General features: G+C 61.5%; 3 protein-coding genes across 4 annotated transcripts; all 3 read right to left on the bottom strand.

Moving 5' to 3' along the window:
- Window positions 1-3,154: 3,154 nt before the first annotated feature.
- On the bottom strand, window positions 3,155-7,858 carry CHRNG (cholinergic receptor nicotinic gamma subunit). Of its 2 annotated transcripts, XM_065639854.1 has the most exons (12): window positions 7,724-7,855; window positions 7,185-7,324; window positions 7,025-7,069; window positions 6,698-6,807; window positions 6,448-6,603; window positions 6,106-6,203; window positions 5,111-5,314; window positions 4,717-4,831; window positions 4,348-4,462; window positions 3,792-3,996; window positions 3,567-3,700; window positions 3,155-3,491 (listed from the first exon to the last, which is right to left on the bottom strand). In XM_065639854.1, exons 1-12 carry the CDS (start codon window positions 7,764-7,766, stop codon window positions 3,324-3,326), a joined length of 1,533 nt encoding a protein of 510 aa, XP_065495926.1. In that variant the 5' UTR covers window positions 7,767-7,855; the 3' UTR covers window positions 3,155-3,323. The 2 variants fall into 2 exon arrangements, with proteins under 2 accessions (XP_065495926.1, XP_065495925.1); XM_065639853.1 differs by lacking the exon at window positions 6,448-6,603 and having other exon boundaries at window positions 7,724-7,858.
- Window positions 7,859-8,729: 871 nt separating this feature from the next.
- Window positions 8,730-12,865, bottom strand: CHRND (cholinergic receptor nicotinic delta subunit). Its single transcript, XM_065639787.1, has 12 exons — window positions 12,739-12,865; window positions 11,930-12,075; window positions 11,727-11,771; window positions 11,516-11,625; window positions 11,255-11,410; window positions 10,910-11,025; window positions 10,460-10,660; window positions 9,994-10,105; window positions 9,758-9,872; window positions 9,339-9,540; window positions 9,125-9,243; window positions 8,730-9,038 (listed from the first exon to the last, which is right to left on the bottom strand). The coding sequence occupies exons 1-12, from the start codon at window positions 12,788-12,790 to the stop codon at window positions 8,856-8,858; spliced, it is 1,557 nt and encodes a 518-aa protein (XP_065495859.1). The 5' UTR covers window positions 12,791-12,865; the 3' UTR covers window positions 8,730-8,855.
- A 980-nt stretch (window positions 12,866-13,845) lies between these two features.
- PRSS56 (serine protease 56) lies at window positions 13,846-20,400 on the bottom strand. The gene is made up of 17 exons (XM_065639786.1): window positions 20,379-20,400; window positions 19,459-19,644; window positions 18,609-18,806; window positions 18,013-18,066; window positions 17,500-17,689; window positions 17,293-17,401; window positions 17,054-17,213; window positions 16,761-16,903; window positions 16,465-16,624; window positions 16,154-16,342; window positions 15,897-16,058; window positions 15,711-15,774; window positions 15,278-15,440; window positions 14,736-14,883; window positions 14,535-14,615; window positions 14,148-14,254; window positions 13,846-14,019 (listed from the first exon to the last, which is right to left on the bottom strand). The coding sequence occupies exons 1-17, from the start codon at window positions 20,398-20,400 to the stop codon at window positions 13,846-13,848; spliced, it is 2,310 nt and encodes a 769-aa protein (XP_065495858.1).
- Between the last annotated feature and the right edge of the window lie 408 nt (window positions 20,401-20,808).

Raw genomic sequence — 20,808 nt, 5'->3', positions numbered from 1 at the left:
TGATTCGCTTGACTACAACGCTAATTGTACTCATTAACAGCTTGAGCCTTTTCCCCTTTTCCTTGGGGAATCACGCAACTGCCTTTCATTTTTAATAGAGCCTTTGCATTGGGCCCAGGAGGGGAGGCTCTGGCCGGAGATGGGGCGCGTCTCCCACCCGACTTGCTCTGCGCAGTCCCGTGGGAGAAGGGGCTGCTTGGGCCAATTTGGTACCGACCACAGAACCAGCAGCCCGTGTCTGAGACAATTATTGGCCTTGGGGACCAGGAGACTTTCAGCCTCCTGTCTACAATTGCAAATTCCTTGTGTTATTATTGAAGCCTAGATTGAAAGCAGCCAGGACGGCCAGAGAAAACTGCCTGAAATATTCGGTCTTCTGAAGGGTTTGTTTTCTGCAGTGAGGATTTCAGTCCTGGGCTGCCTCTGGAAACGTTCGGTGCACTGACAGTGGTGACAAACTGCTCCCTTTGCTCAGGCGGTCTGTGCCTGCTGGCAGCTGGCTGGGCAGGGAGCAGGGCACTTCCATGGGCTGTGCCATCCCTCTCTGTTTCTCAAGACCCCATGGTCCTTCTACTCTTGCCACTTGTTTGCCACCAGCTTTCAACCAAATGCTCTTTTCCAGCGACAGTTTGTTTTCCCTGCTGCGATCAGGTACCACTACGGCTGCTGCTTAAAATTCCTTTTAAATACAACTCTCCCCTGCTGCTCTCCAGCATTTGTTAGGGGGGATTTAGTTGTAATTACATTTTGGCAATCTAAGCAAAAAATAGCCTTGCAAGGCAAGGCTGAAATACTAGCTGCAGGCTCCTTTTATCCACAGCGCATTTAGCTTCTTGCAGATGACATCACTTGGGGCTTTAGTCCTGTTGTTGTGCCCAGCTGCGCGTTGCGTCCACCTCTGCTATTTCATGGACTCGCCCACTTCTCGCCTCTGATACCCCGCGTCTAAGCTCACGCTGATGAGCGCAGGCTTGCTATTAAATCTGAAAATGCTGCAGTCCTGCTGTGTTTGCCCTTAAATACGCTTTGTGAGTGAGCTGTGGAAGAGCCCATCCCTTGGGGGCTGTTCCTCTCCTCCCGCTGCTGCCATGGTTGAGGTTTGGAGGAACTTGGTGCTGGTTCCTCTTGCTCAGCCCTGAAGGGAGCGAGCTGGCTGGGGCGTGGAACTTGTCCTCTTGAAGGCTACAACTTTTCCTGACATCAGGAGAGATGCAGCATTTGATCAGTGCCAAGCACCAGGTTTGGTGCTGGATGGAGCCAGACTGGGTTTTGAACAGGGCTTTTGGGTTGTTATCTACTCTGTCCTGCTAATAAGAGTGGTGAAAAGACAGCCGTGGAGTGGTTTGGGAGGGGAAGGAGCCTCGGTCACACTCTAGAAAAAAGTTTCAGATCCTCTTAATTCAGGAAGCAAGCCTGGACCCGTGGGAGCCCCATATCTGTGGTGAGTTGTGACCTTCCCTGCTCTGCTCATCCTTCAGGCTTTCTCTGTCCTTAAACTTGTTCAGATCCTTATGTTGCAACCTTTGAGGAAACCAGCAGGGCCTTGAACCCCTTCAAGCCTTGGAGTCCAGCCCCAGGGGTTTTTCTTTCCCTGGGAGATACTGGGGTATATGTGCTGTGGGTGTCTCTGGCTACGACTGGTTGAGTGGGGGCTGATGGCTGGGCTTGGCTGGGGGGCTTAGGGGGCAGTGGTGGGGGGCCCGCTGGGTGTTCCCGAGCTGGAACTAAGGAGGAAATCTGCTTCCCAGCCCACAGAACGGAGTCCCTAGTTTTGGAAAGGAGCAGATGGAGGATGCTTAGAAGGGGTCGTTGCCCCTCCTTAGTGCTTCTTGATGGAGCGTGGGAACGTGGGACTGATACTGGGCTGGAGGGGCTTTTCCTCTCTCACTGCACTCCCCCCAGGACCCTGCCAGCAGCAGCAGGGTGACCTGCAAGGTGATGTCCCACCGGTTGCTGTAAAACACAACTGCTGCCCAAGGCCTGTGTCATCATGGCTACTGCTTTTGGTTGTTTTGTCCTTGTCTCTGGTGTGGTGATAAATCCCGAGGACCTTCAGAGGGCAGATAAAACCACTGCTTGAGGATGGTGAAGAACATGGTCTTGTTCACATGCTCCTGGCAGGCTGGAAGAGCTCATCCCTTTCTGGTTGTGCTGTACGAACATGCTGGGGACTGAGCTCACCTGGAAGCAGCAGCTCTGTGGAGCGGGGAGGAGCGTGTGACAGTACCTGGCCCTGTTCAAAGCCCCCTTGCCCTGGAGACTGGCAGCAGGGCAACGGGGACCCAGCAATCAATGGGAAATGACCCGGCACAGCACGTCCCGGAGCTGGGCGCAGGTGGCGTGAGCTGGACCCCAGGGGAGCGGACGCTGACCGCCACCATTCCCAGGCTGACCTCCACATCTCCCCCACCAGCAGGGACAAAGCCGTGGCAGCCTCAGAGGTCAGTGAGGGGCACAGGGGGACGCGGTGTCGCTGGGGTGGGGGGAAGGGGCTGTGGTTGACAGAGGTGATCCCGTGGGGCAGGGAGGGCTGGCAGGAGAGGGAGTCATGTAGTGATGCTGGTAGCAGGGTGGGTGCCAAGTGACACCCACCCCTGAGGGGGTTTGAGTGCCCGGTGGCCCATGGTCTTCTCACCACAATCTGCTTGCTAGGGAGTAGGGACAGTGATTCAACTGCCCCCAAGAACCATGGCAGGAGCATAAATGGAGGAAGGAATTACCTGTCCCTAATCCCCTCTGTGGCTCCATTGCTGTGCCAGAGTGGGGGCCTGTATCCATGATTCCTGACTGTTGCCACCATTGCCGTGGCAAGGGGTGCCAGGGGTTGCATTTGCACTGGGCCTGAAGCTGTGAATTTGCAGCGGGGTAACATGGCTCTTGCTGCCAGCGCTGGTGCGTGGCCCATCAGATGCCTGGATTCGTCTTTGATTCCCCCTTATCTTGTCTCTCAGCACCCTTGTGGGGTGCTGGGACAGGGCTGTGTGGCTTAGAGAGCTGTAGCCAGACTGCACGGATGGCACATCCAGTTCATCCAAGAGAGGTAACCCCATCAGTGGGCACGCAGCAATGATGCCACAGAGGCTCATGAGACTGCCACAGGCTTTACTTCCATATTCAGCACAAACGCAGCCACCCCGTGCTCCCCCCTTCCCCACCACCACCACTGCTGGGGGGTGGCAGAGCTCCCCCTCCTCCCCCAGCTCTGTGCTTGGCACCAGGAGCTGCTGTGCCCACAGGGATCTCAGCTCAGGCTGGTTTGGGGATGCCCAGCCCCTGGCTTCAGCAGTCCCAGCAGCAGGAGGGCTGGCAGGGGCCCATGGGCATCACTGCGGCAGGTACTGCTTGGGGTCCCCAGGGAAGGGCAAGGTGGGCGCCTGGTTGAAGTGAGCCATGAGGAAGATGCCGACAGTGCCACACACGAAGAGGGAGGCCATGATGAAGAAGCAGACACGGTCAATCACACGTCCCACCAGAATCCACTCTTCGCTCTCCTGCCGACGGCATGAGGAGGGGGGTGAGGGCTGCCTCCCATGTGGGTCTCTCTCCCCACTCCAGCCCCAACTCACGCTGCTGAAGTCATTCTGTTCCCGCGTGGCATTGGCGATGTGGTTGCAGGCATCCACACAGGCACGGATCTCGGGACCTGCCTCCTCCAGGCTCTGGCAGAAATCCTGGGCACTGCCGCTCTCCAGGCCACGTCCTGCAGGCAGCAAAGCCAGCACAGCAGGCACCAGTTGCCTGACACATCACCCAGCCTCTCACGGAGGTGTCAATTCCCCAGGGGCACTCACCAATCTTCTCCAGCACGGTTTTCATCAGCCCATCCCTCTCCTTCTGCTTCTCGAAGAGCAGCTCAGTCCGGGCTTTCCAGAGCATGTACTCATCGGCTTTCACCATGAGCCCCAAGGAGCTGCGTCTCCGAGCGGCTCGCTGCGGCCCTGGTGCCTCCGCCGGCATGTGCATGCCCAGGTAGTGGGGCAGGAGGTGCAGGAACACCTGGGCACAGCGTCACCCATAGAGACCTGATCCCCCAAACCACGCCGGGACACTCAGTGGGTGTGACTGGGTCCCCTTGCATTGCCTGGAGCATCCCTGTGGGGTACCCTCGTGCCACCAGGATGCTGGGTGTGTTGGCACCTGCTGCTCCTCAGTCCTCAGTAGTGGTTTGGAGGGGTTTGGTGGCACATTGTGGTCTCTTGGGGACATCTGGGTGTTCCCTCTTTGTGCCAGGACTTGCATGCAGATTAAGGCATGCCAGCCACCCCACTCTGCAAGGGGGATGGCTTGGGTCCCCAAATACCCACCCCTTTCATCATGCATGAGGAGTAGGGGGAAGGCAGAGGGTACCTGGCGCACTCTCTGGGACATGGAGTGAGTGTTGGGTGTTCTCAGCGAGACGTTGAGGACAATGACAGCGTTCACCACGATCACTACCGTCACCACCATGAGGAAGGTCAGGTACCTGGGCAGGGGACACAGGGCCTCACATGGGGCTGCTGAGCCACAAGCTATGGGTGTGTGAGGTCCCTCTTGGGCTGGAAACTGGGAACCAGCAGTGGCACATGGGCGTGTGGTAGCCTTATGCCAGCCCCACCTGGGCTGGGGGTTATTTCTGGGCCAGGGTCCTGTCCCTGGGCACTGCTGCACAGCACCCAGGGACCCCGCTGGCATGGTGTGACAGCAGGGCTGGCACCTCCATCCCCACGCATCACTTACTTCCCGATGAGAGGCACAGCCTGGGAGGTCTCAGGCACCTTCTGGGCGATGAGGAAGAGGAAGACTGTCTGGGCCAGGAGGACATTGATGGAGACGGTGCATTTCTGCCCACCCGCTGCCAAGGAGCGGGGGAAGGCAGAGGTTGACATCAGGCAGCAGTGTGAGCATTGCCCTCCTTTGGCAGAAAGCCCCCACCCTAAAACTGAACTGGCCAAGTCCTGAGGCTTTAACTGTGGGGTACATGGAAATTCACACCACCCGCAAATATCACAGGAGTGGGTGAAAGATGGCACTGATGGTCCCTAAGCACAGAGAGGACAATGAGCCCTTCCTCGCTGTGGCTGCCCCCGTTACATGTCCCCATGTCCCCTGTGGCCATGGCACCCGTGCCTACCTTTGGCAGGCAGAAAGTACACCAGCACGGCCATGGCGGAGATGAGGACACACGGCACAATGATGTTGATGATGTAGAAGAGTGGCTTGCGCTGGATGATGAGATAGAAGATGACCTGCTGGTACTGGATGTCATCTGGGGTGAAATGCTCCGAGTTGATGATCTTCCGAGCCGGGCGGTGCTTGATGGCCCATTCGCCGTTCTCTGCCATGCAGCGCTAACATGTGAGTCCCACCACCCCACTGGGAGCACTGAGGCTGCTAGCCCAGGGGGGAGGAAGGGGAGGGCTGGTGATCGGCATGGGCCCCATGGGGCACCCAGGATGGACACCGTGTGGGGAAAGGTACTAGAGCTGCTGGAGAGGGAGATTAGCGCTGCGGAGTGTGCCAGAGTGCCTGGGTAAAATACCCCTAAAGGCTGTTGGAGGGGGGACCTGGGCATCTATGAGGCATCTTGAGCCCCTCAGGTGCTGCCAGGGTGAGTTTTGTGTGGGGCTGGGATCCCCCCGTCTCCCTGTCCCCAGGGCATGGCGGGGGGAAGCCGAGCGTGACGCTGGGTGACGGCACGCTGTTTTCTCCTGCCATCCGTGGGAGCGATAGATTTTTCCCAATCAAGATTGCTGCTCGGGCTAGTAATGAAAAAATAAATCTCGCTGCCCGAAAAGCATTTTGTTCCTTCAATATGCAATTAAAATGTGATGGAAAACGTCATCGTTTGGCCATGACAGCTACGTTCCCAGCATCAGTCAAGCTCCCCAGGAGCGGTGTTCTCCAGGAGCGGCTGCCAGCGGTGAGAGCCCCAGGCTGAGGGGGTTAGAAAAACAAATCTCTCCCACACTCCCGCTTCCACTAATAACTTAAGTGCCCATCTAATGGCAGGAGCTGCTAATAGCCCCTGTAGCTCTTCTTTGGGCAGCCACCGGTGGTAGCACCAGGCCTGTTCCGTGTCCCCTGCGGTGGGATGCTCCTGTGCCACGGGGGCAGCTGCGGTGTTACCTGTGAAAGCCTCAGGGTCGATGAAGATCCACTCCACGGTCTGGCCATCCTCCACCGTCAGCAGCAGGTTGATTTCGTTGGCGCTGTAGGTTTGGGACCTGGAGAGGGACAGGGGGGTGGCACAGGCTGGCATGCAGCAGGCTGGATGGGGAAAGGGTGTCAGTGTGACACCAGGTTACGCCAGCCACCTCCAGCCCTACTTAGGGGTGCTTGGCTTAGCCAAGGTGCCTCCTGCCACCAACAGGGTTCCAGGGCACAGGTAGGTGGCACTTGTCTCCCTGGGACCTCATTGCCCTGGGGCAGAGGTGGGCATCCCATGCCAATCCCTTGTCTGGTGCTCACTGGAAGACCATGGTGCAGTTCTGCCAGTCGAAGGGGAAATAGGTGACGTGGATGGAGCAGGAGCTGCGGTAGATGGCAGGGGGCAGCCAGTAGATGCTGCCATCAGGGGACACCAGTACATTGGTGTAGAGAGTGATTTCAAATGTCCCATCGATGCTGGGGGGGAAAAGGGTGGGCTAAGCCTCAAACCATGCTCAGGGGGCAGCTCATCCCCTGTGCAGGGACATGTCCCCATTGCCCCATCACCTACTTGTTCTCCAGGACAACATCGGGCAGCCAGACCATGGTGGAGGGCACCCGCAGCAGCTGGATGTTGTCGTATTCCTCGGGGTCCCATCGCAGGCGATAATCGGACCATTGCTGTGGGAAGGGGAGCAGAGAGGGAGGTCATGGTGCTCCCTGGGGCGGGGGAGCTTGTGAGCTGCCTGTCCTGTTCTGTTCTGCTCCCAAAATGGGCTCAGCGGGGGGGCACCCACAAAAGAGGGTGCAGGTTACGGTGTCAACCCTCCACGGGGTGCCACCCTGAGATGCAAATGTGACCCTGGGGGAGGTCCTTCCTGGAGATGAGGGGTCTCACCATCTCGATCCAGACGTTGGTGGTGAGGGTCTCCTCCCGCTCGTTCTGGCAAGGAAGAAAGCGGGGAGAGAGCTTTAGTGCCCTGCCCACCTCTGCCCACTGCCCCACGTGTGGGGGCAAATCCCATCCTGCTATGGGGACTGGGGCGGGGGTCTCTCACCAGGGAGATAAGGTTCGTGAGGGTGAGCTTGAGGGTGACATCAATGACCTGATCCCCGTGCAGGGCTGGGCGCAGGTGCCGGTTGTAGTTGGTCATGAGGTCCTGGAGCAGCTTCTCCTCCTGGTTCCTGCAGCCCACGCCTGGGGAGCACACATGCCATGGGGGCACCCTGGGGTGGGGACAGCAGGGCCACCGATGCTCCCAGGACCTGCTGGCATGGGTGGGGGTGCACAGGGTGTGCGTGGGGAGGGCATGTCCATGCACGTGTTACTGTGGGTGTGCACAAGCAGCTGTGCGTGCCTGTGTGTATCAGTGGCCCAGTGTGCAAGCAGGGGGGTGTGTGTCCCCCATATCGCCCACCCCGCTCACCCCAGGGACCTCTCTAGGGCAGGACGTGGGGACAATGGCCTGCCAGCATGGGGACACCCTGGTGGGACGGTGCATGGTGCTGTACACCCATGGGTGACAAACCCCCAAAGGCAAAGGCAGGGGATGAGCGGGTGCCCCCCAGGCCTCCCCCCGCGGCAGGCACCCCTTACCTGCCAGGGCGCAGAGGGTGAGGAGGAGGCTGTGGCAGCGCATGGCGGTGCTGTGGGGCGCAGGAGCTCTGCTCGGCTGCCCGCACAGCGCTGTTCTGGGCCTGGCACCCGCTGGGACAGGACAGCTGTCCCTGGCCACCGTCAGCTGTTCCCAACAGCCACGGGAGATGGGGAGGGGCGAGTGACCACCCACAGCCCTCCCCGCCAGTGGAGTGATGACAGTTTTCTGGGAAGCTCCTCTGGTATTTTGCGCTCAGGGAGGTGGAACATGGTCTGCGGGCAAAATGAGCTCTGTGCCTCAGTTTCCCCCTGTCTCCCACAGAGGGATGCATCTCCCTGAAGCATAAACCCAGGTGCCCAGCCTCGTAGAAAAGGGATGCCCCCCTGCAAGCACTCCCAGCAATGCCCTCTCCCCGCATGGTGGTGGCTGTCCCTGGGGTGTTGGGGGGGGAAGATGCAGACGAGTCCCACCATGTCAGCCTGGGAAGTGGTGTCTGCCTTGCGGGTCCAAATCCTGCCCGGCCCTGTGCAGGGGAGTCGGGGCGGGGAGGTAAGATTCCTGGCTCAGTGGAGAGGACGTGACAGCTGTCCCGGGCCACTGCCGGTGGGGGGACGTCAGCTGTGCCCCCTGAAACCAGAGCCCTGGTGTCCCTCTGCTGAGCTGGGGGAGAAGACACGAGTCTGACTGGGGGGACATTCCTGGGTCTGGCTGGGGGGTCATGAAGACGGGGAGTGGTGTGGGCACTGATGGTGTCTCTGCCCATTGCATGGGGTCCACCGGAGATGGTGCCATGCTGGGGGGGGTCCATCCTCTTCCCCAGTCCATCCCGTCCTGAGTGCCCAGCCCAAACTAGGGTAGCAGGGCTGGTACCACCACAGCTCCTCTGGGAAACACCCCTTCCAGCCACAGCTGAGCACCACCACACTCCAGGCACCTAAAAACAGCCATTCCCTGGTGGTATCACCCTCCCTGACACACACACAGCACTCAGGGTGGGCACTGTGCCCAGGAGGGGACACTGAGAGCAACCACCAGCTCAGCACCCCATGGCAAGAAGCACCCAGCTTTATTTTCACGAGCCAAGGTGGGTGAGCAGGAAGGAGCGGGGGACTGGCACATGGGACCCCTCAGCTAGATGAAGCGCTTGTTCTCCTCCCGGTAGTCGTAGGGGTCTCCAGCGAAGGGCAGTGATGGGGGGTGGTTGTAGATGCCCATGAGGAAGATCCAGAGAGTGCCCACCACCAGCATGGGGGTGATGAGGAAGAGGCAGAGGCGGTCCATGGTCCGTGCCACTTGGTTCCAGTTGTCCTTCTCCTGGGGACAGAGGTGGGAACCAGGCAGTGGGGGGCACAGCAGGCACAGGGAGTCCCCTCTGCCCCCTCATGCCCATGGGCCCCCACCTCGTTGTAGCTGTTTTGCTCCCGCATGTGCTTAACGATGTAGTTGGCACCATCAACGATGGGTTTTACGTGCTCATAGAGCTGCTCCTCGCCCGCGTCTGTGCCCGGCGGCGCCAAACCTGAGGACGAGGAGGGTGGTGAGACGGGCTGCCACCCCCGGAGAGCCCCATTCTGCCACTCTTCCCTGTGTCCCCGTGGAGGGGCTGCGGCTCACGGGCAGGGGTGACACGGCTGGCCAGCCCGTGACGCTCCGACTGCTTCTCGAACATGAGCTCGCTGCGGGACTTGACGCTGAAGTACTCCTCTGCCTTGGCAATGTAGCCGGCTGAGCTGAAGCGCCGGATGCACGGGGCACGCGCCGGGCTCTCGGCCGGCTGCGACATGCCCAGCAGGCGGGGCAGGGTGTCCAGGAAGACCTGGGGCATGGGAGGGGGTGTCGGGTCCCTTGGCCACCTCCTCGGTGCCGCGCCACCTTGTTACCACCTTCTGCCCCCAAGCTGGGTGTGCAGCCCCTTGGAGCGGCACAGGTGGGACACCGCGATGCAACGCCAGGGCTGTGCTGTCCCATGCCTTCAGTGGGGCTCGGTGCCACCTCTGTACCTACCAGTTCACCCAGCTCAGCACCCTGCTCACCTCTTTGATCCAGTCGGACATGACATGGGTGCTGGGGGTGCGGAAATGGAAGTTGAGGACCACGACGCAGATCACTACCATGGCCGATACCAACAGCATGATAAAAAGCAGGTATCTGTGGGGGACATGGACCTGGAGCTGGCATTGTCACAGGGTCTGGCACAGGTAGAGCTGCCTGCTAGCACTGTGGGGACCCTGTGATGTCTCCACTGCACCCCACAGTGTCCAGGACTCACTTGCCAATGAGAGGGATGGCATGGGAGGTGGCAGGCAAGCGCTGGGAGATGAGCAGAAGGAAGACAGACTGGGCCAGGAGCACTGAGATCACCAGGGTCATCTTCTCACCACCTAGAGAGCAGGTGAGCTCAGGGCAAACCCTGCCCCAAGCCTCTTTCCCAGTGCCCGGATTGCCTTTCCAGTGTCCCACCATACACTGTCCCACAGAGCGTTTTCTAGTATGGCGGGACCCCAGGGTCCAACATGGGGTATCCTGTGCCCAAGTGTGCAGTTGCCAAGGTGCCTGGCTGGAATGATGGTGTCCTATGTGGTGGTGTCCCACATGGCAGTGTCCCAGTACCAGGATGTCCCTGTGCTGGGCATTAGGCTGTCCCCATGTCCCAGGACCTGATGCAGGTGTGGGATATGGAGGTGCTCCCTGAGGTGACCCCTATGCCCAGTACAGGTGCCGCGGGGCTCACTTACTGTCAGCGGGCAGGTAGAAGACAAGGATGGCCATGAAGGCAATGAGGATGCAGGGTGTGACAATATTGATGACATAGAAAAGCGGCTTGCGTTTGATGATGAGGTGGAAGGTGATGTCCTGGTGCTCACTGCTGTCAGGGGGGTTCTCAGGGTGAATGTTCTTGCGGGCTGGGCGGTGGATGATTTCCCATTCCCCGTTCTCTGCCAGGACACGTAGGACAGCGCATGGCATGAGAGGACCCTGCCGTGCCCATCCTCACCAGCCTCACCAGCACAGGTGTCCCTGTCCTGGGGCTGGGTAGCTCCAAGCCTGGTGGGATGGGTGCCAGGGTGCCAAAGCCCTGGGCACTCGGGTGCCTGACTGGCAGGGTACCCCAATGGCAGGGTGCCCCTGAGCCCCATACAGAGTGTCCCACTGCCACAGGACACGGCAGAGAGCACAAGCGTTACCTGTGAAGCCTTCGGGGTCGATGATGATCCACTCTACTGGGTAATCCTTGCCCGTCTCTGGGTCGTTCTCTGTCTTCAAGTGCATGCTGATCTCCAGGGCACTGTACGCCAGTGAGCTGGCCCATGGCCGGGGGGGACAGGCAGTGAGGAGCTGTGCGGCTGCTTGATACCCACCACCCACCCACCCGGACCTCCAGCATGACAGACTTGGGCCACCAAGTCACCTGCAAACCCCCACCTTGCTGCACTCCAACAGCAAGAGAGGGTGCTGGCAGCAGAGGGCACTGCAGGGGGCTGGGATGCCCACCCTGCTGCCCACCCCTGCCCCAGCCAGCCCCCCAGCACCTGAATTTGAGGGTGCAGTTCTGCCAGTCAAAGGGGAAGAAGTCGACGTTGATGACACAGGTGGTGTGGAAGATGGCGGGTGGCAGCCAGTAGACGTAGCCTGTGTTGTAGATGAGGACGTTGCAGTAGTAGGCGATCTCGAAGAGCCCATCGTTGCTGGACCGGGAGAGAGATGAGGTGATGGCAGGGGCAGGGGGAGCCCTGGGCCTGTATGAGGCACAGCCCATCGTGTTTGGGAAGGGAAACTGAGGCACAGCTCACTTGTTCTCTAGGACTATCTCAGGCAGCCAGACCATGTCTGGTGGCAGGCGGAGCACCTCAATGTCCCCAAACTCGGACTTGTTCCACTGCAGGCGGTAATCAGTCCAGCCCTGGAGGGGAGGAACCCTAGGTCACCTGCTCACCACACTGGGCCACCCCATTTCCCATGCCTTGGGGCACAACTGACACCATGGTGCCTGTCCTTACTCACGTGCTCGAGCCATACGTTGGTGGTGAGTGTCTCATCTACTTCTTTCTGCAATGACAGCGTGGGGCAGTGAGATGCCATGGCCATGCCCTTCAGCTGCATCCCCCAGCCCAGAATCCCTCTCCAGGGATCCCCCCATGCAGCCAGCCCTGGGGTGAGGCATGGCCGGCGTCATCCCACGGTGGGCACTGTCCACTGGGGCTCACCAACGAGATGAGGTTGGAGAGGGTGAGGGCCAGGTAGACGTCCACAACCTCATCATTGGAGGTGACGGGGTGCACCTCCTTGTTGTAGCCGTTCTCCTCAAAGAGGTAGTGGATGAGCCGCTCCTCCTGGTTGACACAGAGCCCGCCTGGGGGTGTGGGGTCAGGCAGACCAGGGTGGGTTACTGGGTCTAGTGCCACCCCGCACAGATGCTCAGCAAGGGCAGGGTGGGGTAAGGATGGAGAAGACAGAAAGAGGGCAGGACACTGCGTGTCAGTGCTGCACAGGGGCATGGACACGGGGGAATGGCACACATGCAGGGGCACATATGGGCATGGGACAAGGACATGAGCATGGACACAGAGGGACACACGGATACAGAGCCAGCACACACAGGGACACACAGACATGAGACCCCTGGGCACAGACATGGTGGCACTGTGCACATAGGTGGATGCACACACAGAGGCACATGTGGACGTGGACCCATATATGCAGGGACATGTGGTCACAGATGCAGTGGCACTGTGCACACAGCACACACAGAGACACACAGACACAGTGACACTGCGGACAGACACACACACACACGGCCCAGCTAGGGACATGGCTCCGGGTGGCACAGCCAGGACAGAAGTGCAGGGCATGCTCAGCGATAGGACTCTGCCAGGCAATACCCAAAATGCAGCTCTAGGGATGCTTGTGCCCAGCTTGGACCCTGCACCGCCACCCTCACCAATCCCACTGAGGGGGCCCAGAAACCCCCAGCAACGTGACAGCCCCGTGCCCAAAACCCCATGGTCCGGCTCACCCGTCAGCAGCAGAGCCCCAAGCAGGGCCAGCCACCCCGGCAGGTTCCCCATGCGGTGCCCGTGGCGCCCCCGTGCCGTGCCAGGCCCTGGCTGCCTCTCCGCCTGGCCCGGCCAAGCGGATGTCCGGCTGCCGGCCGCAGCGGGAGATGGATGGTGCCAGGTGCTGAGGGGGAAGGGTGCCAGTACCGGATACCCGCTCTGACCCCCCCTCTTCCAGCACCCGCATGCCTGGAGAAGGGGAGACAGGCAGGCACAGCTGGTGTCACCAGCCCCATGCATGTCAGCCCATCGCTCTGCGTCTGGGCACCCTGGCATGGGCACCGGTGGGCACTGGGAGGACCGGTCCTTTCCCCGCTGCTGGGGGATTGACAGACTCCCCGTGAGCAGGAGGTGGGGTTGTACCCACCGATGCCCAAGCACGGGGTGGCACCACCCCGGCGCTCACTGCTGGCCCGGGGCACGCTCAGCTTCCTGCGGGTCCCCGATGGGGTGGCACCAGGGGTGGACACTGGTGCTGTGCTCCGGGCGCTGCGGTGGGCAGGAGGGGTGTCTGACTCCCACGGGGGAGGCTGAGGAGTCTGTGCCAGGCTGGGCACGGCACTGATGCCGAGGGCAGGAACTGAGGCTGGCGGGCATTGCTTTGGGTACAGGGGGTGGGAAGGGAGATGTGATGGGATGTCATATCCCCCATGGAAAGTCTCCTGTTGGTGCCCGCTTTGCTGGCATTTCATGGCACAGCACTCGCTTCACACTCACCAGGTACCGGAAAATAAAGCCCTTCTTTATTGAAAAATAGACCTTTCTCTGTACAAATAAATAACAGCCCAAGTGCCTCTAGGGAAAATGAGGTGGGGGTGGGCTTGCCAAGGTGGGGGTCCCAGGGGAGAGGAGGGCTGAGATCCTCAGCTGAAATGCTCCAGGTCTCCCCCAGTGCCCCGTTGCCCTGGGGAGACTGGCCAGTGCTGGCAGGAAGAGGGAAACTGAGGCACGATGAGGGACAGAAACATGGAAGAGCCTGAGCTGGGGATGGAGCTGTGTTCGAAGGACATGAAAGACCACTACCCCAGTGTCCCATTCCCATGCTGGCATGGTGCCCCAGGGCACCATTAGGTTTTCAGTGCCTCAAGTGCCAGAGCGACGAGGCCGGGCATGCTGCGGGCCAGTGAGTCGCTCTCCAGACCCACCAGGCCAGCGAAGACTGTGGGGCGGCCCCCCACAGTGGCCCGCACCTGCGCCCGGTATAGCCCCTTGGCATTTTTGGAGGTCAAGTCCACCAGGATCTGCGGGGAGACGACAACACCGTGAGTTCCAGAGGAGCCAGGGGCGCGGCGGGATGGTGATGGGCTGGAGGGTGGCACCGCCTGGCTGCCAGTGTGGGGGGCTTGGAGCAGCTGGATGGGACACTCACCTCCTGGAAGGTCATGGCCAGGTCTGGCTCGGGCACCCGCAGCACCCATGCATACAGCTCCCGCACCTCACCCACCCGCACTGCCGACTCGTTGAGGCCAGGGCAGGCTGCAACCCCGGGGACCGGCAGGAGAGAGATGGAGGTGGGACATTGGGGATGAGTCATGGGGGCATCATGCTGCTGCCCACCCGCCCCAGGGAGGAGCACCCGTTCTCGGAGGGAGCAGGGGCAGAGGGTCCCTGTGGATGGGGGGTATGGCCAAGGGCTGTCCCACCAACACAGGACAACCAGCCCTGGGGCTTGGGTGTGAAGCTGAGGCCGGGCTTGTCACTGTCCCCATAGTGGCATATGGCATCCCACAGTGGCCAGGGGCTGCAGGGCACTTACCTCTGCCCACACCTGCCTCCTCCTCCTCCACCTCTGGGAGCTCTGTAGGCACCAGTTCACGTTTCTGCCTTGGCGCGGACCCTGCCACCAAGAGAGGTATGAAAACTCCAGTGGGGACATGACCGGAGGGCACAGGACCATCGGGCAGAAGGACACCCCACTGCCACATCAGCCCCAGCAGCCCAGGATCCCGGGGCTCACGGCTGGGTGCAGGGGTCCTTGACAGCTCTTCAGGTGCCCATCGTGGCTCCATGGCTTCAAGAGCGGTGTTGAGGTCCAGCTCTGCCCGTAGCTGGGCGAGGAAGGCTCGTCCCTGTCCCACCAGCTCCTCCACCACCTCCTCACCCTGCTGAAGGGAAGGGGGGACAGGCTGGATGGTGGGGCACCCACGGGGCACCTGTAGGCACATCCAGGTGCACAGTGGCAGAGTGCAGGGCACAGCTGGGCTGGTGTTGGACATGTTGAGGACATGCAACATCTATATGGGTCAGATCCTAAGCTGTGGGGTAACAGCCATGGCTGGCTCTACATTGGTTGGACTGAGAGCATTAGTTTCAGCTGCGGAAGGTGAGATGCCCTCTTTGTGGTGGCAGGGCAGGAGATGCCACTTCCATGTCTGTACAGGGGATGATGGGTCCAAGGGATGTCACAAGGGGACACGGAGGGAACTGCAGGTTTTGGTCTGTGGTGGCACTGTCACCAGAGGGGTAGGGCCTCCCCCCTGCCCATCCCTGCCCAAATACCTGCAAGAAGAGCCACGTCTCCCTCGGCAGCTGCTCCTCGTCCGGGGTGGGCGCTGGGAAGCTGCCCCCCGCCATGGCCCTCAGCATCTCCACCCAGTCCTGCAGCCGGGGCCCCACGGCCCCAAAGAGCCCTGCGAAGTGGGGTGACAGCCCTGTCCGCTGCCTGCAAGCACGGTGGGCAAGCTCAGGGCAGGTGCCCGGTGCCACTTGGCCCCTCAGCAGTACCACCTCACACACGCCCAGTGGGGCTTGGGTGGTCCTGGGCACCCTGGGGACCATGCCCACCTCCCTCCAGATGTTGCTTGGTTGCAGGAAGAGCAGGACCCCAATGATTTAGGCTGTCCCCCAAAAGCCATGTCAGCACCCACAGGCATTGTGCCTGCCTCCCCAAACCCTTTAGCCCTTCCTTGTCCCGTAGCCCACCATGCCTCACCTGGAGGGGGGTCTTTGGGATCCCTTTGCTGTGGGGTTGGGTTGGCCCCCTACCACAGCCAGGCCTGTGGGGACAAGAAGGGAACAAGAGGGACGAGGAGTGGGTGAGCCCCATGGGGGTGCCAGAGCAGGCTGTTGGCATAGGGGTGACCGATGGGACCCTGAGTGGGCATGGGGTGAGAGGTACCTGGGGCATCCCTGCGGACACGGGGTGGGAAGAAGTGCCCATAGATCTTGCCCAGGAGCTGGGGCAGGGTGTGGGTGAGGAAGGAGAAGTCGAACTGGTTTCGGATGAAGTCACCAGCCCGGCGCAGGAGATCCACCAAGGTCTGGGCATAGGAGTGCAGCTCTGCAGGCACAACAGGAAAGACATCGCCCTGTCACCACGCCGGCCCCATCCCGTCAAAAACGGAGTCCCTCCCCCTGCAAGACACCGTGGCTCACCACATCGTCTCGTCCTGGCACGGCAGGTCTCCTCGGCCAGGCGGGCACAGGCAGCCCGGCCCTGGGGGGCCCGGCAGGACCTGGTGTAGAAGGCGCAGAGGCGGGCACGCTCGGGGGGCTGCTGCTCGGGGGGCAGCTGGGCCAGCGCCAGCAGGTCGAAGCAGCTCGGTTCCCGGCTGCTGGGGGCGGCTGCAAGGGCACCAAGGATGACATGAGGTGCTGAGCCCCCACCCTGGAGTAATGTATCCCCAACAGCACCCCTGGCACCCACAGCTGCCTCCAGCCCCCCTGGTGCGGCTGACGGCACTCACGGTCCATCTGGAGGCTCAGCCAGTCCACAAAGGCAGCAACGCGGGTGTAGACGCCCGGTTTGCCCCGCTCGCCGCAGCCATCACCCCACGAGGTGATGCCGTAGAGGACGAAGCGGTGAGAGGAGGGGTCCTGGCACGCCAGCGGGCCCCCTGAGTCTCCCTGAGGGAGGATGTCTGTGCGTCAGTCAGAGGTGGGACACCAACCACGCTGCCAGGCTGTGGTGCATGCCCAGCACCACATGCCACAAGAAATTTTCAAGTTTGGGGTCTGGCAGCCCCCCAGCACCAAGCGTTACCTGACAGGAGTCTATTCCCCCAGACAAATACCCAGCACAGAACATGGCGCTGGTGAGCAGGTCCTTGCCCAGGGCACCCCGACACGTCTCCTGGCTGAGCAGGGGAACCCGCGCCTCCATCACCACATCGGCTGTTGGCCCCTCTGCCAGGCAACACACCTGTTACAGAGTCCCCCATGCCCAGGCACCCCCCTCTCTTTTGCACTCCCGTGCCCTGGCTCAGTGCATCAGCACTGGAGAGGGCACTGAGGGGGAAGCCCCACACACTCCACAGGTGCTGGGGTGGCACCAACCTTCATAGAGGGACCCCCAGCCCGCGATGTAGCAGGTGGTGCCAGGGCTGGGCTCTGCGGGGCTGCTGGGCAGGCACACGGGGCTGACGGTGGGCGACGGGGCCAGTGGCACTGCCAGCTCTAGCAGTGCCAGGTCCCCGTGAAATGTCTTGGGGTTGAACTAGAAGGAAACAAAGGTGTGCTGGGGGATGCCCTGGAACCATGTAGAGGGAGATTGGGGTGTATCCACCTCCACCAACCTTGGGGTGAGGCAGGATGCGCCGGACAGGCACTGCCCGCTCGCCCGCATCTGGCTTTCCCAGCTCATGGTCACCCACTACCACCGTCCACACTAGCTCATTCTGGTTCCTGGTGGGGGGCAGCAAGTCAGGGGGGAACAAGGGTGCCATGCCATGCCCCTCCTCTACAGGGACAGTGCCCCTACGTTGCCATGCCCCCTGCCATACCCGGTGAAGCAGTGGGCTGCGGTGAGGACCCAGGAGTGCCCCACCAGCACCCCTCCGCACATCAGCTCCCCATGGAGCCGCACCGACACCAGCCAGGGCCAGGCCCCCCGCGGGGCCACACTGCCGCCCATGATCCGTCCTCGGGGGGCTGTGCTGTTGTCCTGGGGGCCCCCACGGTGCCCACAGGTCCCTGGGAGACAAAGCCAGAGTGAGAAGGGGGTCCCACACTGCTGGGACGTCTCCTCTCCCAGGTGGCCGGGCATGGCGGTGCTGGTGTGGCTGTGGCAGGTGGAGGGGGTGACGGGCAGCCCCCGGGGGTCAGGCAGCACCAGGCGTGCTGTCAAGCCTCATTGTGCTCACGGAGGCGAGCGGGCGGCGGGCCGGGGGCACCCCGCAGCCCGGCAGCTGCCGACGCTAACCTCTGCCCCCAGGCCCAGCAGGCAGCCGGGGGGCTGGGGTCGTCCACCGGCGTGGGGGGGGTGGCGTGGGCACTGCAGGGCCATCCCAGCTCACCTGGCATCACCGTCTCTGCTGTTGCATCAGCGCCCAGGGCTGCACCTGCCGTCCCTGTGGGGACAGGCTGTCATGGCATGTGGGGACATCCCCCCAGATGTCACCACCATGTCTCTGCTGTCTCTCATTTCCCCTGGTTCCTCTCAGTGCCTCCCAGATCCCCAGCATCCTAAACACTCCTGTCCCACCCAGGAGTGCTAGTCACCCGCAGTGACTTGGTATCCCAAATCTCTCCATCACCGCCCTTGCTCCGTTCCCCCACACTCCCCTCTCCCACCTCAGATTCTCCATCACCCCTCAATGCCCTGTTCCTTCCAATCTGCTCCATTGGTCCCAACACTTCCATCCCCTAAATCTCCACATCTCACCCCAGAACCCTCCATCCTCCCAATCTCCCCATTCCACCAGAGATCCCTCATGACCCTACCACACCCCTACCTCCCCAGTCTCCCCACTCCACCTCAGCATCCCCTGTCACCCCCAGTGTCCTATATCCCCTCCAGGAAACCCCAGGCATCCCCTGGCGATGCTCTGTTTGTTATTGTAGGGTCTCCACTGTATAGGAGGAGCTAGAGGCAATGCGGGTGCCCACTCACGGCACTCCTGGAGACGGTGGAGGCAGAGCCGGGCGCTGAGTGGGGTGCAGGTGTGTTGGGCCCCCTCGGGTGGGCACAGGTGCTGGTAGGGGGCACAGGCCTGGCTCAGCGCCCAGTTGCGCTTGGGCAGCTCGGGCAGTGCCTGGGCATCCAGCAGGGCCTGGCAGCTGGGGGGCATGGCAGGGGGCACGGCTGGTGCTGCAAGGACAGTGGAGAAGTGGGCATCCCTATGTCCTCCTCCCTGCCAGCTGCCCACCTCTGCCTGCGCCACCCCAGGCTCTGCTTTGGGGCAGGTGGGAAGGGGGCATGATAGGGCTGTAGTGTTGACATATTTTGATAAGGTCTCCTGGGTGCTGGGATATGTTTTGGAGGGATCTCTGGGAAGGAGACAAGGAATTGGGCAATGTTTTGGGTAGGGATCCAGGTGATGTTTGGGTAGGATCTAGAGAGGATGAGGAACTTCTTGGTTAGGGTCTCTGGGTGGTGTTTCGGTAGGGTCTCAAGCAGTTGAGGATATGTCTGGGGAGTCTGGGCACTGTTTCAGTAAAGCCTATAGGGGTAAAGCCTACATAGAAGAGAGGGTACTGTTTAGATAGGGTCTTGGGGTATCATTCTGGTAGGGCTTCTAGGGGATGTGGTGGTGCTTTGGTAGGGTCCCAAAGTAATATTCGGGTAGGGTCTCCTGGGTGTGGGGTGGTGGTTGGGTAGGGACTCTGGGCAGCATTTGAGTAGGGACTCCGGGCTGTGCCTGGGTAGGAATGCTGGGCAACATTTGGGTAGGAGCCCTGGGCAATCTTTGGATGGGGACCCCAGCCTCTGTTTGGGTAGGGTCTCCTGGGGATGGGGCCACGGGGATCAGGGGGCCATGACTCACATGGGCAGCGGCGGGTGAGGTTGGCACAGGGCGGGAAGAGGCAGGGGGCACAGAGCCTGCAGGCACCCCGCTGCCACTGCTGCTCGGCCAGCGCCCGCTCCAGAGCCAGCAGCGCGCTCCTCAGCGCTGCCTCCAGCACCAGCGTCCCTCGGCTTGACAGCGCTGCCGGGCACACGCAGGGCGCTCAGACCCCTTGTGTCCCCACCACAGCCCCCCACCACAGCCATGGGTGCCCCCAGCCTGCCCAGCACCTGTGCCCCAGTAGCTCCATGGTGGGAGTTATGCTAGGCACAGCCTGTCACTTGTTGGCATTGACTGTCACCTCCCTGGTGGGGTTGGCACATGGGCACATGGTGTGGGGAGGGTATTTGCCCGGGCCTGTGTGTGCCATATGTGTCGGTGTGCATGCACCTCTGTGCACAATGGTGCCCTCAACATGGGTGCACACTTGTGTGTGCCAGGGTGTGTGTGACGGTGCCTGCACATCCTGAGTGTGCCCATGTGTGCGCACTCCTGTGCCTGCCCTGTATGTGCATCCCCATGTGTGCCTGCACCTGTGCACACCTCTAGCCACCCGCAGTCATCCTCCCACTGGCTGTGCCCTGTCAGAGGGTCCCCCAGGGCTGGCACAGGTACCCAGGCAGGAGGGAAAACTGGCAGCTGTGGGATATGAACCACATTGCTCCCTGCGACCCTGGTGTCCCTGAGTGCCATGAGCAGCATTTGCCACCCAGTCCAGGCAGTGCAGGCATGGGGGGCTTTACTGGAGACCTGGGCATCCTACTTGCACTTCCCCCACTTCCTAGGAGTCAACCCAGGAGTCCCGGCTCCTACAGCCACCCCATCCACGGCCAAACCCTCCCGTAAAGATGCCCCCATCCCTGTGCCCCACTGACCTTGCAGGACGCTGGCCGGCATGGGGTACAGCCCCTGGCCCAGGGGGGCCCCTCCCACCAGCTGCAGCAGCGGCAGCAGCGGCAGCAGAACGGGGGGGACCAGGCAGACCCCGAGAAGAAAGCCCCGTGTCCTCTTCCCTCCTCGTTCCATCCCCGGGCGGGCAAAAGGGGGCAGGAGGGGGGAGCCCCCGAAATGCCCGAGGCGTGCGAGGAGGGATGGATATATACAGTGCCCCCCGGGTGGTGGGAGGAGAGAGGGGCCGGGGGAGCACAAACAGGCGAGTTCATTAATGTCGCGCCAAGATGCCAGCTCGGGGCGGGGGGCGCGGGGGGGGCGCAGCCGGGGCCTCAATGCCGCCTTTGTTCGACGGGGCCTCCGGGCGGGCAGCATCAGACGGGCGCTGCGCTCCGGCGCTGCCCGCGGCCCTTG

This window comes from Caloenas nicobarica, chromosome 8, assembly GCF_036013445.1.
Source record: "Caloenas nicobarica isolate bCalNic1 chromosome 8, bCalNic1.hap1, whole genome shotgun sequence".
In the NCBI taxonomy this organism is placed as follows: domain Eukaryota; kingdom Metazoa; phylum Chordata; class Aves; order Columbiformes; family Columbidae; genus Caloenas; species Caloenas nicobarica.
This window is presented reverse-complemented; position numbering and strand designations above follow the sequence as displayed.

What these genes read in the sequence shown, in the direction of transcription:
- CHRNG (XM_065639854.1), bottom strand. Translation starts at nt 7,766, where the DNA reads ATGCGCTGCCACAGCCTCCTCCTCACCCTCTGCGCCCTGGCAG. An exon ending in TCACGAACCTTATCTCCCTG is followed by an intron (nt 7,070 to 7,184) that starts GTGAGAGACCCC and finishes CTTCCTTGCCAG; the next exon opens with AACGAGCGGGAGGAGACCCT. An exon ending in AACTGCACCATGGTCTTCCA is followed by an intron (nt 6,204 to 6,447) that starts GTGAGCACCAGA and finishes GTCCCTCTCCAG; the next exon opens with GTCCCAAACCTACAGCGCCA.
- CHRND (XM_065639787.1), bottom strand. Translation starts at nt 12,790, where the DNA reads ATGGGGAACCTGCCGGGGTGGCTGGCCCTGCTTGGGGCTCTGCTGCTG. An exon ending in GCCATCCCTCTCATTGGCAA is followed by an intron (nt 9,873 to 9,993) that starts GTGAGTCCTGGA and finishes TGTCCCCCACAG; the next exon opens with ATACCTGCTTTTTATCATGC. An exon ending in CAGCCGTGTCACCCCTGCCC is followed by an intron (nt 9,244 to 9,338) that starts GTGAGCCGCAGC and finishes CCTCGTCCTCAG; the next exon opens with GTTTGGCGCCGCCGGGCACA.
- PRSS56 (XM_065639786.1), bottom strand. Translation starts at nt 20,400, where the DNA reads ATGCCGGCCAGCGTCCTGCAAG. An exon ending in GCAGCCCACTGCTTCACCGG is followed by an intron (nt 17,402 to 17,499) that starts GTATGGCAGGGG and finishes GCCCCCCACCAG; the next exon opens with GAACCAGAATGAGCTAGTGT. An exon ending in GGAGGCAGGTGTGGGCAGAG is followed by an intron (nt 14,255 to 14,534) that starts GTAAGTGCCCTG and finishes CCGGGGTTGCAG; the next exon opens with CCTGCCCTGGCCTCAACGAG.